An 18,226-nucleotide genomic window follows, 5' to 3' on the forward strand; every position below is an offset into this window, starting at 1 on the left:
GGGGTTGACTTACTCTAGTTTTAAGCCAAAAGGAATACACAGGTGATTGCCAAGGCCAGAATTACAAAAAGACATGTTCTGCTCATTAAGAGAACAATGAGAAAAGAAAGCACATCTCTCTAGATGTTATGTTCATTTTATGTGTGAGAAAACAGGGTCCCAAATAAGGGAAAGGACTCACCTGATCTCCTCCGAGAGTCAAAACATTCCTTCATCCTCCCCTCGCACCCATTCCACTTGCCTGTGCCTCCTGGGTTCTCACTGACACTGCTAATTACTTTCTTCCTGAGGTGTGCCAAAGAATAAATAGTGACTGCTTTGGATTCCGTGTCTCACTCTGTCTCACTCACACTCTGTCTCTGTCTCTCAAAAATGAATAAACGTTAAAAAAATTTTTTTTTTCGGGGCACCTGTGTGGTTCAGTCGCTTAAGCATCTGGCTTTGGCTCAGGTCATGATCCCACGGTTTGTGGGTTTGAGCCCCACGTCAGGCTCTGTGCTGACAGCTCAGAACCTGCAGCCTGCTTCAGATTCTGTGTCTCCCTCTCTTTCTGCCCATCCCCCACTTGTGTTCTGTCTCTCTCAAAAACAAACATTAAAAAAAATTTTTTAATTAAAATAAAAAATGGGGGTGTCTCTAATGTCCATTGATGGATGAATGGATAAAGAAGATGTGGTATACATATACAATGAAGTATTACTTGGCAATCAAAAAGAATGAAATCTGGCCATTTGCAACTACGTAGATGGAACTGGAGAGTATTATGCTAAGTGAAATTAGTCAGAGAAAGACAAATGTCATATGACTTCACTCATATGAACACTTTAAGATACAAAACAGATGGACATAAGGGAAGGGAAGCAAACAGGGAGGGGGGCAAAAACATAAGAGATTCTTAAATATGGAGAACAAACAGAGGGTTACTGGAGGGGTTATGGGAAGGGGGATGGGCTAAAAGGGTAAGGGGCATTAAGGAATCTATTCCTGAAATCATTGTTGCACTATATGCTACCTAACTTGGATATAAATTAAAAAATTAAATTAAATTAAAATTTTTAAAAATACTTGTAAAAAAAAAATGGGGACACCTGGGTGGCTCAGTCGGTTGAACGTCCAACTTCAGCTCAGGTCACGATCTCCCAGTCCACGAGTGCCAGCCCCACATCAGGCTCTGTCATGACAGCTCAGAGCCTGGGGCCTGCTTTGGATTCTGTGTCTCCCTTTCCCTCTGCCTCTCCCCCACTCACACTCTGTCTCTGTCTCTCAAAAATGAATAAATGTTAAAAAAAATTTTTTTAAATAAACAGTGATCTCTAGGATGATGCTCATTCTCTCCATAAATTTCAGTTTCCTCTATTCTTTTTATTATTTATGATTCCATTTTGTTATTGTTTGTAGTGTTTGATGAATACAAAAGGATATCACAGAAGGATATTGAGCAGAGTATTAAATCTGAAACATCTGGTAGCTTTGAAGATGCTCTGCTGGCCATAGGTAAGTTGGTAGAGGGTGGGAAGTAGAGAAACAAATGTTTACCAACTTTTCTCCTTACTAGTTTGTTGTCATGGTGATATAGGTGTTTTCAGGGATTTAAAAAAAAGTTTCAGTCCCTCATAATGGGACGCAGAATTTTAGACAAGAAGTATTATATATGATCTGATCATTATTATATTATGTAGCTTTATATATTTTATATCCTCTGTGCCTTTATATCTGAATATACCGGAGAGATAATCCTATATTAGCTGCCTCTTGTAAGTCTATGGATGGTTAGAACTAATAACTGTTTCATATGGTAGACATAGTAATCATTTTGAAACTATATGCTGCCTTTTGCTTTAATTGCCTTTATTAATTATTTCTCCATGGTCTATGTTCATAAAACATAGACCTTGGCTAAAATTCTTCTGACAAAGCAATCAAGAGAATACTACTTCATACCTTGTAGAAACAGAGGGAACAATTGCCACTTTTTTCTCATAGCTTTTATAATTTTTTTATTTTTTTTTATCTCTTAACAGTAAAGTGCATGAGGAACAAATCTGCATATTTTGCTGAAAGGCTTTATAAATCTATGAAGGTAAATGGCTCATTTTTAGCATCTCAATGACTCCAACATGTCTTATGTCCACCTTCATGTTTACTTCTGTTTCCCATACAAATTAACCAAAATCAGCTTGAGATACTCAGTTCAACTCATCAAATACTTCACCGAGTGCCTGCTAATGATAATACTAGGTAATACTTATTGAGTACTTATAACATGTGATCACCATTCCTAATGCCGTATACATATGGATTAATTTTATCCCTACAACAGCTCTAAGGGGAAGGTCCTATTATTAACCCCCATTTTACAGATGAGAAAACTGAGACATAGGGAGGATGTGCAGTTTGTCCAAGGTCCTCAGTGAGGAAGTAATGGAGCAAGGATGCAAATATTGGCAGTTTGGCTTCAGAGCCCAAGCGCCTAACCATGCATCATACTCTGTGCAGAGACCGCTGCTGGGAACCATGAGAGGTACAGGAGAGATCAGAAGGTAGGAAGGGGAAGACACATGTGTGCAAAATACCAGTAAGGACAAAATAGAATATAAGACAGTAGTTGAGGATCCAAATATATAGGAACACAGAAAGAAGAGTATCTTCCAGTATTTGTTTAGGGGGTGAAGATCAGAGAAGAATATTTAAAGAAGTTGGTATATTTCAGCAGGACCTTAAAGGAAATTTTACAGGGGCACCTGGGTGTATCAGTCAGTTGAGCGTCCGAATTCGGCTCAGGTATGATCTCACAGTTTTGTGAGTTCAAGTGCTGCGTTGGGCTCTACGCTGACACTTCAGAGCCTGGAGCCTGTGTCACATTCTGTGTGTATCTCTTGGCCTCTTCCCCACTTGTGCAGGCCCTCGCTCTCTCAAAAGTAAGCAAGTAAACGTTAAAAAAATAGATAAAGGGAGTTTTACGTTGGAGGATTTCATCTGGTAGGAAGGATGGTAAGGCTGGGGAAGGAAGGATGACATTCAGTGGGGAGGAATCATTGCAGGTGAGGCAGGCAGTCTGAGAACAGCAGAGTATGTGTCTCGAATGGCAGAGAGCAGTCTCCTCTGGTCTGAACACAGAGTGTTGGAAAGGTAAGTTGTGGAAAGCCCTGAACACCATGGTGAGGAACAGTATTCCACAGGCTTCTACAGGCTTTGTGGTGCAAAAGACGTCATCAGGAGAGCCATGCATAGGCTTGCCTTGATAGGCTAAAGAAGAGCACTGAGAACCAGCATGGATCTTGTTTTCTTCCCTAGGGCTTGGGCACCGATGATGACACCCTTATCAGAGTTATGGTTTCTCGAGCAGAAATTGATATGATGGACATCCGGGAAAACTTCAAGAGGCTTTATGGGAAGTCTCTGTATTCCTTCATCAAGGTAGGTCATGAGAGCCCGGCCTTGGCCCAGGGGAAAGCTCTGAGAAAAGAAATGGGGTTCTGACCTAGGTATTCAGACACTTCTTATCTGTTCCCTGGCAGATAGCACCACTTTTAAAGATCTTACTCTAATTCAGGTATTTCCAGTTTCTTTCCTTTCACACAGATGTTTAAATCTCTGCTAGGTTAGAAGCTGGAAATGTTTGCCTTCTAAATACAGTAATTATGTTGACCCCAGACAGAGAAAGAGTATATTGTAATGAATACTTTTAAAAGTGTCATTTCCTTGCCTGCCTGCTTACAGTGGAAGATAAGCAACAAAGTCAGTCATCCAGAACCCTACCCAGGGCCAGCTAAGATCTACAGTGGGAAAGCCTGTTAGTTACCCTGGATTTCTGCCTTTGTTTACCTGGCAGCAGACTTCCCGGAGTCCTAACTGGGCATGAGAATGACAAGAAATGATTCACATCCAGGGGCGCCTGGGTGTCTCAGTCGGTTAAGTGTCTCACTTCGGCTCAGGTCATGATCTCACAGTTCGAACCCCATATTGGGGGCTTCAGGCTGACCGTGGGGAGTCTGCTTGGGATTCTCTGTCTCCTTCTCTCTGTGCCCCTCCCCTGCTTGCGCGTTCTCTCTCTTTCAAAAGTAAATATTTTTTTAAAAAAGCAAAAATGACAAAAGTAAGAAAAATGTAAGTTATACTTATAAGGAACAACTAGAATACAGTGACATGTAAGCAGCTGTAAAAAAGAGGCCAGGGAAGAGAACATTATGCTATAAGGAAAAAGGGATTATGCTATAAGGAAAAAGAATTTAAGGAGAAAACACATTAAATAGGAAAAAAGTGATCACTTTATATTAATAAAGGCAACTATTCACAACAAAGATTAAGTCATGAAATTTTTAAGTGCCAAATAAGTGTTGCATTCAAATCTATAAATAAGAAATTTGAAGCTCCAAAAGAAGACATTGATGGAAAAATATGCCAGATAGAATTTAACACATCCTTATTCTTTGGCAGATTGATGAGACAAAACATAAAGATATATTAAGATTTAATTTAAGAGATATATATTAAACTTTGAATCCAATAGACAGAGATTCCCTCTTTTCTAGTGCCCATGAAGCACAAACAAAAATTGATCTAATAATTAGACCATAAAACATTATATGTAGAAATTATAGCACCTTTCTGGAAGGCTATTTTGCAACATGTACCAAAAGGCTTAAGAAAATGCACAATCATTGGGGCACCTGGGTGGCTCAGTCAGTTGAGCACCCGGCGGCTTTGGCTCAGGTCATGATCTTGTGGTTCCTGGGTTTGAGCTCCACATCGGGCTCTGTGCTGATATGACAGAGCCTGGAGCCTGCTTCGGATTCTGTGTCTCCCTCTCTCTCTGCCCCTTCCCCACTTGCATTCTGTCTCCATCTCTCTCTCTCTCTCTCTCTCTCTCTCTCTCTCTCTCTCTTTCTTTCTCTCTCTCAAAAATAAACATTAAAAAAAATGTTCTTTAAGAAAAGGCACCATCATTAATCTGGTAATTCTCATTTTATGAAAATCTATCCTGAGTAAATCATCAAGAAAATGCACAAAAATTTAACTACAATTGCTTATTATAACAGTATTTATAATAGTGAAAAATTAGAAAAGATAGAAATATCTAACAGTGGGGGAGGGTAAGCAAATTATTTTACCTATATAAAATGGAATACTATTTAACCATTAAAGAATGATGTTGTAGAAGAACATTTAATAAATTAAAATAGGGAAATAATCTCTATTATGTAAAAAAGCAGAATACAGAATATTGTACCCCCTCACATAGGAATCTATACACATAGAAAAAGGTCTGGAAGGGTATTGCACACACCAAAATACTAAGAATATCTCTAGATGGTGGAATTAGGGTTTTTATGTTCTTTTATGTCTTTATTTCCTATATTGAACAGGTATTACTTTTGCAATAAAAAAATACCTCTCTGAGAAAAAGCCAGAGAAGACTGAAAAAGTTAACATGGTTGACTCCGATCTGTGTATTCCTTTTGAAAACCCACTTATCAGATTGTTCCTTTGCTTCCCTTGCCCCCAGGGTGACACATCTGGAGACTACAGGAAAGTACTGCTCATTCTCTGTGGAGGAGACGATTAAAATAAAATCCAGGAAGGATAGGAGGATTCCCAACACTTTGAATTTTTTTTTCACTTCATTTTTCCACACTGCTATTAGTATTATCTCAGAATGCTTATTTCCAATTAAAACGCCTACAGATGCTCCTTAGGATATAGACTGTATTATTATTCATCTATAATTACTCATTATGATGCTTTAAAGCTGTACTTGCATTTCAAAGCTTATACAACTTGAAAGGAGATTTTAAATTAGAAATAAAAATGTACTCCATGGTTTTAACAGATTTCTTCCTTGTTTGTGTTTCACAGAAATTGGAATGTATTAAATTTATTTCATGGTTTTGGTGAAAAACTATTAAAGCAGAAGACTCAAAGACTGCTGTAAAATCACTTTGCTTCCCTAATTCTGTTTTCAAAGTGGCTAGTAATTTCTTTATTTGAAATTGTGAGCATGTAGTTCTTAAGAATATCAGTTCGATTAGCTGTTTTACATGGTCATACTTTGAAAACATCCACTAATCTCCTTTGTTTAGATTTTGTCTATACTGTTAGTTGATCTCTACAAAAGTTTGCATGGGAGACTTCCTTTCTCACATCTTATATTAAGATTACTTACTCTCTCCAGGTTGAAGTATACCAAAATCACCAACTCGTCTGAGCAAATTAAATTCTAAGTGTGGTTATACAGGTCATATATGTCTGGTTAGCAAACATAAATGCTGAACATTCCACAATATTATGGTTAATGTCTTAATCCAGCTGGAACATGAATGGAAAAAAACTAAGTGTCCAACCAGGTATTATACTGATGATGGTGTAATGTTCTGAATTTACTTTTATTTACAGGAATTTTTTTGTGCTAAAAGTAATTTTTTAAATATTTTTCAATTTTGTTGATTTGTAGTAATTTACATTTGCACTGTGCCTTTCAACTCTAGAATTATTCTGAAGTTGTACTTGATTTTATTCAAAGGTTCAGTTTATATACGACGTGGAAAAAATAATTTTAATAAAACATGGTGTCTTTAAAATGTCTTTAAAATATTCTTTCTCTAATTGACTTTTCCACTTCGGAGATTTTTCACCCTGGCCCCGAAAGAAGATATCTTTAAAAAACTTGTGTTAGTCAGTTTCTGTTAGAAATTACAACCTAAAGAATACATCCAGATGGCCAACAGGCACATGAAAAGATGCTCAACGTCGCTCCTCATCAGGGAAATACAAATCAAAACCACACTCAGATATCACCTCACCCCAGTCAGAGTGGCCAAAATGAACAAATCAGGAGACTATAGATGCTGGAGAGGATGTGGAGAAACAGGAACCCTCTTGCACTGTTGGTGGGAATGCAAACTGGTGCAGCCGCTCTGGAAAGCAGTGTGGAGGTTCCTCAGAAAATTAAAAATAGACCTACCCTATGACCCAGCAGTAGCACTGCTAGGAATTTACCCAAGGGATACAGGAGTACTGATGCATAGGGGCACTTGTACCCCAGTGTTTATAGCAGCACTCTCAACAATAGCCAAATTATGGAAAGAGCCTAAATGTCCATCAACTGATGAATGGATAAAGAAATTGTGGTTTATATACACAATGGAGTACTACATGGCAATGAGAAAGAATGAAATATGGCCCTTTGTAGCAACATGGATGGAACTGGAGAGTGTGATGCTAAGTGAAATAAGCCATACAGAGAAAGATACCATATGTTTTCACTCTTATGTGGATCCTGAGAAACTTAACAGAAACCCATGGGGGAGGGGAAGGAAAAAAAAAAAAAAAGAGGTTAGAGTGGGAGAGAGCCAAAGCATAAGAGACTCTTAAAAACTGAGAACAAACTGAGGGTTGATGGGGGGGTGGGAGGGAGGGGCGGGTGGGTGATGGGTATTGAGGAGGGCACCTTTTGGGATGAGCACTGGGTGTTGTATGGAAACCAATTTGACAATAAATTTCATATATTGAAAAAAAAAAAGAAACTACAACACTTGATTTCTGCTCGGTCATGATTTAATGGTTCATGTATTCAAGCCCTGCATGGGGCTCTGAGCTGAGTATGGGGCCTGCGTGGAATTCTCTCCCTCCCTCTCTGCCCATCTCCCCCCCCCGAAATAAATAAACATTTTTTAAAAAGAAACTACAACATTAAGAAAAAATAACATATTTAATCTTATGTGCAGTCACTGCTATAAAACTAATGTTTACATATACCAAACACTACTTAATAATATAAAATAATGTATTTAATTTATTCTCTGGAAATAAGTGATGCTCTCTTATAAGTGGAACATTTGTATTAAATAAGACTACTTGCCTTCTGGGGCACCTGGGTGGCTCAGTCAGTTAAGCATCTGACTTTATCTCAGGTCATGATTTCATGGTTTGTGAGTTCGAGCCCCACATCAGGCTCTGTGCTGACAGCTCAGAGCCTGGAGTCTGCTTTGGATTCTGTGTCTTCCTCTCTCCCTGCCCCACCCCAGCTTGCACTCGCTGTCTCTTCCTCAAAAATAAACATTAAAAAAATTAAGAAAAAGAATAGTTGCCTTCTTTTTTCCTTCTATAATATCTATTGTATTTTGATAGATGAAATACAAAGATTTTTTTTTCAATTTGTTTTTACTTGCCCATTATAAGTGCTTGAGCTAATGGTGAAGGCTATTTGTACAAATACTTAGTCATTCCAATTAATTACAGGAAATAGTACTGCTGCTTTCATATGTACCTAGAAGAGTATGGAATCTCCAACTTTATTTGGCTTTGGAAGCATTACAAAATTTTAGTAGTTTTAGCTTTAAATTATATATGATTTAACCAAATTTTTTAAAACAAATTGCATATGGTGACTGGATATTAACATTTGTTGACTGGAAGCAGGATAAAGCCACCTTGGAGGAATGTTTGTTTATTGTGAAGAACAAGCATGACTTTGGAATATAATTATGAGGCAACTTTGTTCTTCTGTCCCACTGTTTATTTACATTTATTCATGAGTCTACTTCTCCTGTCATTAGATGAAAATTCTGATAGTGCTGGAACTTTTCTGGTCACCCTTAGGTTTTAAAAAGTCCTACTGTGCAGTCCCTTATGGTCATTTTAGTAATTAATATGTCCAGTCAAAATTCCAAACTTGATTTATAATTGAGGCTTCTTCAGTTCTGGCCTATTGTTCAGCTCTGGACTATTGCCAGCAGGAGTAAGGAATATGGTGGGTTTCTCTTCTTTCTCCACTTTGGTTTCCTTCCCCACACCCATCCCTCCACCACAGCCCAAACTTAGCCAAAAGAGTAAAGGGGAGCAGGAAAGTTCTTACCCGACGGTTCTTGCTGTGGTGATAGAGGATCAGTACTGTGAAACAGCGGCAGATATTTAAAGCTGAATCTTAGGGACATTCTCCTGGGTGCCTTTATCAATTCCTTTCTCAGCCCCTAAGAATCTGATAATACTTTCAGGTTCTTGGCTGAAGCCAGTTTGACATTCCACCCAGGCCTCTGGGACAGAATCTAAGATGATCCCATGCTGGCTCTCTTATGGTGGCCCACACTTGCTCCATGGGAAACACGTGCGCGCACATCCCTTGTGCTGACAAATTCTAGGCATGAAGACTGATCCCCTTGCTGCCACCATTGTCTGCTCCCCCCCCTCCTGCCCCCACCCCACCCCCTACCAAATTGCCTCAGCCAGCTTCTCCTGATTCAAATTTCTCAGGCATGAGTCAGACACTAGTCCACTCAGGCCCCCAAACTACATGTGGTGCTGATGAGAGTATAAATTGGTTTAATCATTCCAGAGAACTTGGCAATAGCTAATAGAGGTGGAAAGTTCCCAGGAAATCTACTTCTAGGAATCTATTTGGTGAATCTTTGTACACGGTGTTCATTGCTACTCTATAAGAACATTAAAGTAGAAACAACCTAACTCCCTCAAAAGATAAACAAATTGTGGATTAGTGACACAATGAGCAATGAAAATTAACTGGAGATTAACTAGATAAGTCTTAAAAGTAAAATTTTGAGAAAGAAGAAAGGTGCAGAATGATAGATACAATATGATTCCATTTAATTACATGCCTAAATGTGCTAAAGAACATACAGTGCTTATGGGTATATGTTTAAGAACATGCATGGGAAAACGATAAACACTATTCTCAGGATAGTGGTCACCACAGTGGAGGGAGAGACAGAGATGGAGAGGGGCTCCGGGCTCTGAGCTGTCAGCACAGAGCCTGATGCGGGGCTCGAACTCATGGACCGTGAGATCATGACCTGAGCCGAAGTCGGACGCTTAACCGACCGAGCCACCCAGGCGCCCCAAAGCTATTTTAATTTTAAATTATCATACGTGTGGTGGGACCATAGGTGTTTACCGTATTACTCTGAGTAATTCATTGTAAACACTTTATTTAAAAAGTAGCAGAATGGTGTCAGGGAATGAAAGCTGGCTGTCCAAGGCAGACAGCTGTAAATTTTGCTCCGGCCTCCAGAAGGCACTGTAAGCCCTGCCAGTACTGGTACAGACCCTACTCAGACGTTTCACTGCAGCTAGAAGGGAAGCTGGGAATTGCAGGGAACCTTTGCCATAACCCGTCTAGGGCGGCAGAAGGCCGATGTTTAAGAAACACAAAGGCCTAACGAAACTCCACATAGTAGGTCCTCCTCCCCGAGGAAGCCTTGCCAAATGCCCGCAAGGCGTGATCCCAACTAGTGGTGAGCTCCTCTAAGGAAAAGCCCAAACAGCACCATCTTTTTTGCCCCTACTTAGCACAGAGCCTACTAGGTATCCGGAACTCAAGGAACTTTTGCAGAAACAATCAATAAGCTGGAACTCCCGGTCGGGCTAATACAAAGGGGTGTGTGAAGTAACGCTAAAATCCAGATTGGCCCCAAATCTCATGGTAGCGCGAGACCCAAGCGGAGAGCAGGCCGCTAGCCGCCTACGCGCCGGGAAGCTCCCCGGCTCCAACCCCCTTTACCTTTCAGCGCAGGCCCCACCCACCACGCACACTCGCCTTCCCCCGCCCCTTCCGGAGGCTCGCCGCGCGCACGCGCCTTCCGGTCCGCGCTTTGTTGCGATAGCGAGGGGGCGAGGTTCTGCGGTCCCGGCGCGCCGCGCGGCTGGACGCGGCGGGCGGGGCCGAGGATGGAGGCGGTAGCGTCCGCTGCGACGGTTGGGGCTGCGCGTGAGAAGGTGGCCGTGTAGGCACCTGGGCTGGGTGGAGGCGGGCGGCGGCCGGGCCATGGCGGGAGACCGCCTCCGCTGGGCTCCCTGAGGTGCGCTCCCTGAAGTCCTGGGGAGCCGTGGTCCATGGGCTCCCTGAGCAGCCGAGTGCTACGCCACCCGGGGCGAGCCCGAGCCCAGCAGGAGCCGGGTTCTGGGGCGGGGGGCTCGACCCGCAGGCCGGAGTCTGGCGGCGACGCAGCGGGCCACGGCTTCTGTTACTGCCCAGGCAGCCGCAAGCGCAAGAGGAGCAGTGGGGCCTTCTGCTACTGTCACCCCGACTCCGAGACAGACGAGGATGAGGAGGAAGGGGACGAGCAGCAGCGACTCTTCAACACCCCGCGCAGGTACGTGGAGGGACGCGCCCGCACCTGTTGGGCAGCTCCAGGGCCCCGCCTGGGGACAAGCCCGGCGCCGGGTGCGCTTGGGGGTGCGGCGCTCCCCAGCGGGTGAGGAGCGGACGTGCCCTTGACCGGGAAACGTGGGAGCCAGCCTGATGCGGGGCGGATGGGGATCGCCTTGGGAGGCGCCTGGTGTTCTGGATTATAAACCACAGACGCTGCCCGAGTGGTGTTACAGCCCCAAGATGAGACTGGCAAACGCCAAGCCAGAGCTCACGCCTCATTAAAGCTTAGGCTCCAAAGGCTGGCTGGCCTTCCGTAATACACCTTTGTCCTCCTCTCTGAGTGGGTGGCAGGAGAAGTTGTTTTGCATCCGGTTACCTTAAGGGGCACGTCCATCAGTGTAAAGGGAAGTTATTACACACACGAGAGTTCTCTTTAACTGTAAAGGTGAAATTTATCATTAGTGTGCATTTGTTCCTTATTGGGAACAAAGTTAGAGCCTCTAGTACTTGAACGTTGACCGTGGATATGTGTAAGTCATTGCTGCAGCTTGCTTAACCTTTTTTCAGAGTTGAAACACAGGATGTTTACTTGTGAATTAGAAAATTAGAACGTAGTTTATGCATAGAATACGTTTCCACATAAAGCAATCTGATTGCCTTTTTTTTTAAGATCAGTGGGATAAATGCAGTATTTTAAATGAAACTTCAAAAAAAAAAGATTGAAAAACTTTGCTACACAAATGTAACATATTTATTGTGAAATGAAAGTATCATGGATAGCCTCTGTTAATAGTGTGTTATCTAAAAATCTTTCATAGAGTTTTATGTATGAATGCTTGTTGTTTATTTACAGAAATGACCACCACCCACCCCCACCCCTGTCAAATTCTTCAGTTACCTTTTTGAAGAGTCAGTATAGTATAAAGAGCTCAGATTCTGAGCTTAATAGCCTTTTTTCCTCTTAAGTAAAATGGAGAAATTAATACTTGCCTTTTTTTAAGTTTGTTTATTTTTTGTTTATTTGTTTACATATTTAGAGAGTGTGAGCAAGAGGGGGATGGGGGGCAGAGAGAGGGGGAGAGAGAATCCCAAGCAGGCTCAGTGCTGTCAGCACAGAGTCTGAGGTGGAGCTTGAACTCACAAACCATGAGATCATGACCTGAGCCCAAACCAAGAGTCAGATGCTTAACCAACTGAGCCACCCAGGCACCCCAATACTTGCCTTTTAGGGTCCATATAATGCACAGGGCCTGGTATTGAAGTGCTCTGTAAATATTATGTCTCCTTGATAAATTGACCTCCTTTAACATTACAAAATGTCTCTCTTTATCCCTGGTAATATTTCCACTACTACTTTCCACTACTACTGGGTGTTTAAAATGTATATCTTTTCCATTGTTTTCTTTTTTACCTGTATCTTTATATTTAAAATAGGTATCTTGTAGAAAGCATATAGTTGGGTCTAGCATCTTTTTTAATCCATTAGGATAATCTCTGTCTTTTAATTAGTATTTAGACCACTTGTATTTAATGTCATTGAAATATATATGTCAGGATCCATTCAAAAGAGAAATCATGCAGCAATTTGAAAAAGGAAAATGTAATATAACCATTAACAAGGAAAGGGGAATTAATTACTGAAGGTAAACTACTAAGGTAAAGAGATTTCTAAAAATGTATAGGAATAGAAGATGGAGCAATTCACCACTTCTCAGACTGAGAACATCCAAGGAAGGAACAAATTTTGAATAGAGCCATCTTTCCCAGAGTGAGATTCAGATATTGGAGGAGGTAAGGCTGTAGCCCACTAGATGGTAGAGAAGCTGAGATGTGGTCGGCTAAGGCTGGTAAGCAGGCAGCTGCTCACTGGGATGCCAACAAATTTGCTTAGAGTCTGTCTGGCCCACAAAGCTGAAAATATTTACTGTCCAGACCTTTACATAAAAGGTTTGCCAACCCCTGAACTACATGAGTGGACTAGAATGGAAAGTCTTTAAAGCAAACCTTTATTAGAAAATACATGCAGAATTTAGGGGTGCTTAGATGGTTGAGCATCCAACTCTTCATTTCAGCTCAGGTCATGATCTCACGGTTTGAGGGTTTGAGCTTTGAGTTGGGCTCTGAGCTGACAATGTGGAACCTGCTTGAGATTCTCTCTCCCTCTCTCTCTCTCTGGCCCTTGTGTCAACATGGTCACATGGTGTCTCTCTCTCTCTCTCTCTCTCTCTCAAAATAAATAAATTTTTAAAAATTATTTAAAAAGAAAAGGAAATACATCCAGAATTTAGTATGTTTTATATCAGTGGAAGAGGCCTGGCTATTCAGCCCAGTGTGGTTGAAGTGTGTAAAAAGATACTAAGACCCGGAAATTTGTGTGTTGACACTAATTATGCTCCCTGAGGTTGTTCTGAGCACTCTCCCACCTCAACCAGCTACTCCATGAAAAGTTTTGGCTACCAAGCCCACCTTCCATTTCATTCATACCTTTTGACAATTGCATATTTTACTTTTACATTAACATGACTGTTGAAACTCAGCTGTTCTGCAACCAGATCTTGGTTGTTTGCTGTGCCTTGGTTGTAAAATTTGAAACCTAGTAAACAGTATTTGTTATTATAACTATGTAAATATTGTTCACTACAAAGTCAAGTAGTGTGCTAGGATTATAAACCATACTTCCTGGATCCAGTGTCACAACGCTTTGTTTTTCTATTGGAGAAATTTTCTAACCTTGTAGTTAAATGGAATCTTTTTTCTACATTCCATCAAGTTTTCAAAGTCAGACCCTGTTTTCATTTGTATCTTTTTATGATAGTTGGTTTGTTGTTGTTTTTGTATTGCTTTTTAATTTTCCTAGAATTTCTAACTGCCCCCCACCACCATTGACAAAAGAATAATATCCCTTCATTATATATTCACGTTTTCCTATCTTTCTAAACACGCTTGCATGGTGTCCTCCTCTAAACCCAAGACCCCCCTCTTGGGTCCCTTCACCCTCCTGTTCCATTCTGGAACCATTGCTTTCTGGGTCTGTGCTTATCCTGGGGCTTACTTTCATCCCATCTCTAGGATTGGATCTACTGTTTTCTGTAGCTTTTATCTTTTTCTTTCTCACCCATTTTGGAGAACTGTATCCTCATGTATTTTACTCAGAAGGGATGCAAAAGGAGGTAATTTGTGCTTATCTGAATGTAAATTTAGTCTCTAACTTTATTCATCCTTTGAGTATGGAAATCTAATCTAAAATAACTTCATATCCTTTATGATATTACTTCGTTGTTTTCTCGCCTACAGTGTTGATGAGAAGTATGATGCTGGTCTAACTTTCTTTTTAGGTGGCCTTTTTTTTTTCCTCTGGAAATTTTGGAATTTTTTCATCGGTGTTTTGGAATTTAACTAGAATGTGCTTAAGTATGGGTTTTTTAATGGCCGCAGTACTTGGTTGATTCTTACAATCTGGAGACTAGTTTGGAAAAATTTCCTTCCATTAATTTCTCCATAATTTCCTTTTTCCTGTTATCTTTGTTTTCTCTTTCTTGGACTCCTCTTAAACCAGATTTTGGATTTCTTGGATTGTACCTCTTTCTCTTTTCTTTTTGTCCTTTCTAGGTCTTTTTTGCTTTATGTTCTAGGAAATTTCCTTAACTTTCTCAGTATCCTCTCTTTTGGCTTATTAATTTTAGCAACCATGTTTTTAATCTCGAAGAGCTCTTTTCTTTCTTGTTTCCTTTATCATAGTATCCTGTTGTTTTATAAATGTAATAATCTCAGATATCTATATCTAGATGTGCTAATTTTAGAGTGTTTTAAGTTCTCTTTTCCCTGAATTAATGTATTTCCTCTGGGGCCGGTTTGTCTTTTTAATGGTCTTGAATACTCCAGATTCTCCTCATGTTGGGTGATCCTTGGTATTTATTTATTTATTTTTTTCAACGTTTATTTATTTTTGGGACAGAGAGAGACAGAGCATGAATGGGGGAGGGGCAGAGAGAGAGGGAGACACAGAATCGGAAACAGGCTCCAGGCTCTGAGCCATCAGCCCAGAGCCTGACGCGGGGCTCGAACTCACAGACCGCGAGATCGTGACCTGGCTGAAGTCGGACCTGGCTTAACCGACTGCGCCACCCAGGCGCCCCAGTTGGTATTTAGAATGAGTAACACGTGCGTGTGTGTGTGTGTGTGTGTGTGTGTGTGTGTGTGTGTGTGTGTGTTAATTGAGTAAATTAAACTAAGCCTTCCCTTTAAGTAGAAAGACTGATTACTAAATTGGATATGAGTGGGGCATGCTTCATTTTAGAGCAGAAATTCCCAAATTTTTTTTGTTCACAGCACCCTGAGAGTCTCAGTAGTTTTTTAAATGGTACCTCTGGTCCTAAAGAAATATCTCATAGTTAGTATGACTATGATAGTAGTAGGTAACATGGTATCTCAAAGATCTTGCTGTGTTTCCTTCAAATATAAAATATTCCACACACTTCCCTGAGTTTGGTGTGGTGCTCTAGGTGCTTTAACACATAGTTTGGGGACCATGATTCAGGGTGAATGGGTTAAGAGCTAACAGGCTACAGATTCCCCAAATGTCAGAATAAGGATTGCTTTGTGTGGGGTGCCACCACCTATACTAAAGTCTCAGCTTCTCCTGATAGATTTGTCCTCTCTCTCCTTTCTAGAAGAGCATTGGAATCTTTATGCCTGAGTTGTCTGTGCTCTGGTTATCTGTACTCTGTGTTCATACATTGTGGAGGAGGCTATTAAAGGAACACATTTCCCCACTTTGTGCCTTACTTCTGCCTTTTATTACCCCTGAGATCTCTCCTAACCCACACACACTTCTGAAGGGCAGATGGCCTTCAGCCTTCATCCTAGACCTTCAGAATATATTCTGGTCTCTTATCAGATGATAAACCCACCTTCCTTTTTGCTACTGTGGGCTTATTCCTTTCTGTACTTTTTTTTTTTAATTTTTTTTCAACGTTTATTTATTTTTGGGACAGAGAGAGACAGAGCATGAACGGGGGAGGGCCAGAGAGAGAGGGAGACACAGAATTGGAAACAGGCTCCAGGCTCTGAGCCATCAGCCCAGAGCCCGACGCGGGGCTCGAACTCACGGACCGCGAGATCGTGACCTGAGCTGAAGTCGGACGTTTAACCGACTGCGCCACCCAGGCACCCCCCTTTCTGTACTTTTAATGCAATCTGGGGATGGTGCTGTCAGGAACTAAAAACTATATTGTCTCATTTGTTTCTCATAGTAACCCAATAAAGTGCTTACTATTAATTTTTCTTTGCATCTGGAGTAACTGAGCTGTGGTGGAGCTGGGACTCAAACCCAAGCCTCTACTACCAAAGCATGTGCTGTTTTTACTGTCTGTTGGGAAGACATGTCAAACACATTGGTTCAAGACATCATCTGAAACAGTTACTTCATTTTTAAAAAGACTAAAAATTTTGGGGTGCCTGGGTGGCTCAGCTGGTTAAGTGTCCCACTTCCGCTCAGGTCATGGTCTCGCAGTTCAAGCCCCACATCGGGCTCTGTGCTGACAGCTCAGAGCCTGGAGCCTGCTTTGGATTCTGTGTCTCCCTCTCTCTGTGCCCCTTCCCTGCTCGGGCTCTGTCTCTCTCTCTCTCTCTCTTTTTCTCAAAAATAAACATTAAAAATATTTTTAATTAAAAAAAAAAGACTAAGAATTTTTAACTACTAAGAAAGCTTGTCAGGATTGGCCAGGAACACAAAAAGGTATTTATCGGCCTCTGCCTAGGGCTTTTCTTATTCATTGGACCATCTTGAGCAATGATTATCAAATTAAAATTATATATATGTATATGTATATGTGTGTGTGTATGTTGTGTGTATATACACATATATATACACACACATATATATACACACACACATATATATATAGTTATCTTTTAAATGAAATTTTATGCAGAAATCCTCAAAATGTGATGCTGCCCTAGTTGAAGTTAGTGAGGATGTTCAGAGTTCACTCCTCAGCTATCCCTGGTGGCTCCTAAGACGTTTCTCCATTGAGCAAAGTTTTGAAAACCTTTGATCTAAGGCTGCAAACCATTTGACCAATGAGGGTGAAAATGCTTTTAATGAGTTTAGGAATAGTTTGATACCAAAATAAGATTAGATATAAATTATTCTCAAAATTACTTGGATAGGTAAAATTTTTATTCTTGTTCTGCACTTTGTAGTTGCATAGCAGTAGCATTGAAGTTGTACTGAGATCCTCCATAGTACTCTTTTCTAAATGAGGAAATAAGCAAAAATCACGTGCTGACCTACAAGTAATTCACTTAGTTCGACAAACACATATTGTAAGAGTGTACAGTGAAAGGTCACCTGTACATGCTATCCCATCTAGCTGGCCACTATTAACCCTCTTGGCAATAGAGTACCCTAGAGATTACTACTATCATTAGTTTCTTACGTACTAATGCAAATTTGAATATATAATATCCCTCTTTCCTTTTACACAATGAATAACTTGGCTCTATTTAATAGAAATTGAACAAAAGGAATATTTTGAGTTTTATGCAAAATCAGTAAAACACTCAGTTTTACACATATGTAACATTTGCATTTCTTTTAACAGGAAAAAATTAAAGAGTACATCCAAATATATTTATCAAACCTTATTTTTGAATGGAGAAAATAGTGACATTAAGATATGTGCTCTAGGAGAAGAGTGGAACTTACACAAAATATATTTATGTCAAGTAAGTATTTTATTTTTCTATTTGAGTAAGCAAGGTAGTCACTTAAAAATAGCTCAAACTCTTTCAAGTCCTGTTCTTTCTTATTGCATTTCATAGTAATTGTTTTGCATGAATAGTGGTTGTCTAAATCCTGTCATCTTACAGAGTCTTGTTTTATCAAAATATGGCACACTCTGTTAGTGGAAACTTAGTTTAGTCTAGAAAACAGATTTTGAATTTTCATTGTCATACCAGCCTAGCAAATACCTTTTTGTCATTACTTCAATAAGGTTCTTATTTTAGTGCCCTCTGCTGACAAGAGGGAAAGGGGGGGGGGGGGAATGCCTAAAATTAAGATTGTTGAATTTGTTTATTTTGTATGTAGTTATTTAAATTGAATAAATTTAGCTGAAA

At 40.5% G+C, this 18,226-nt stretch overlaps 2 protein-coding genes across 2 annotated transcripts in view; both read left to right on the top strand.

Annotated features, from left to right (window-relative positions):
* Positions 1–6,589, top strand: part of ANXA4 (annexin A4) — a 60,512-nt gene extending 53,923 nt beyond the window's left edge. The window contains exons 10-13 of the mRNA XM_047068348.1: positions 1,399–1,494; positions 2,022–2,080; positions 3,295–3,417; positions 5,507–6,589. Of these exons, the coding sequence (XP_046924304.1) occupies positions 1,399–1,494; positions 2,022–2,080; positions 3,295–3,417; positions 5,507–5,566 (338 nt within the window). The 3' untranslated portion in view covers positions 5,567–6,589. The remainder of the gene's footprint in view (positions 1–1,398; positions 1,495–2,021; positions 2,081–3,294; positions 3,418–5,506) is intronic.
* Positions 6,590–10,610: 4,021 nt separating this feature from the next.
* GMCL1 (germ cell-less 1, spermatogenesis associated) overlaps positions 10,611–18,226 on the top strand; it is a 37,657-nt gene continuing 30,041 nt past the window's right edge. Inside the window, exons 1-2 of the mRNA XM_047067968.1 lie at positions 10,611–11,105; positions 17,710–17,833. Coding sequence (XP_046923924.1) covers positions 10,846–11,105; positions 17,710–17,833 — 384 coding nt within the window. The 5' untranslated portion in view covers positions 10,611–10,845. The remainder of the gene's footprint in view (positions 11,106–17,709; positions 17,834–18,226) is intronic.

The sequence above is a fragment of the Lynx rufus genome, unplaced genomic scaffold (genome assembly GCF_022079265.1).
Source record: "Lynx rufus isolate CCGP_SWC_20201006 ecotype Redwood Valley unplaced genomic scaffold, mLynRuf1.p SCAF_8, whole genome shotgun sequence".
In the NCBI taxonomy this organism is placed as follows: domain Eukaryota; kingdom Metazoa; phylum Chordata; class Mammalia; order Carnivora; family Felidae; genus Lynx; species Lynx rufus.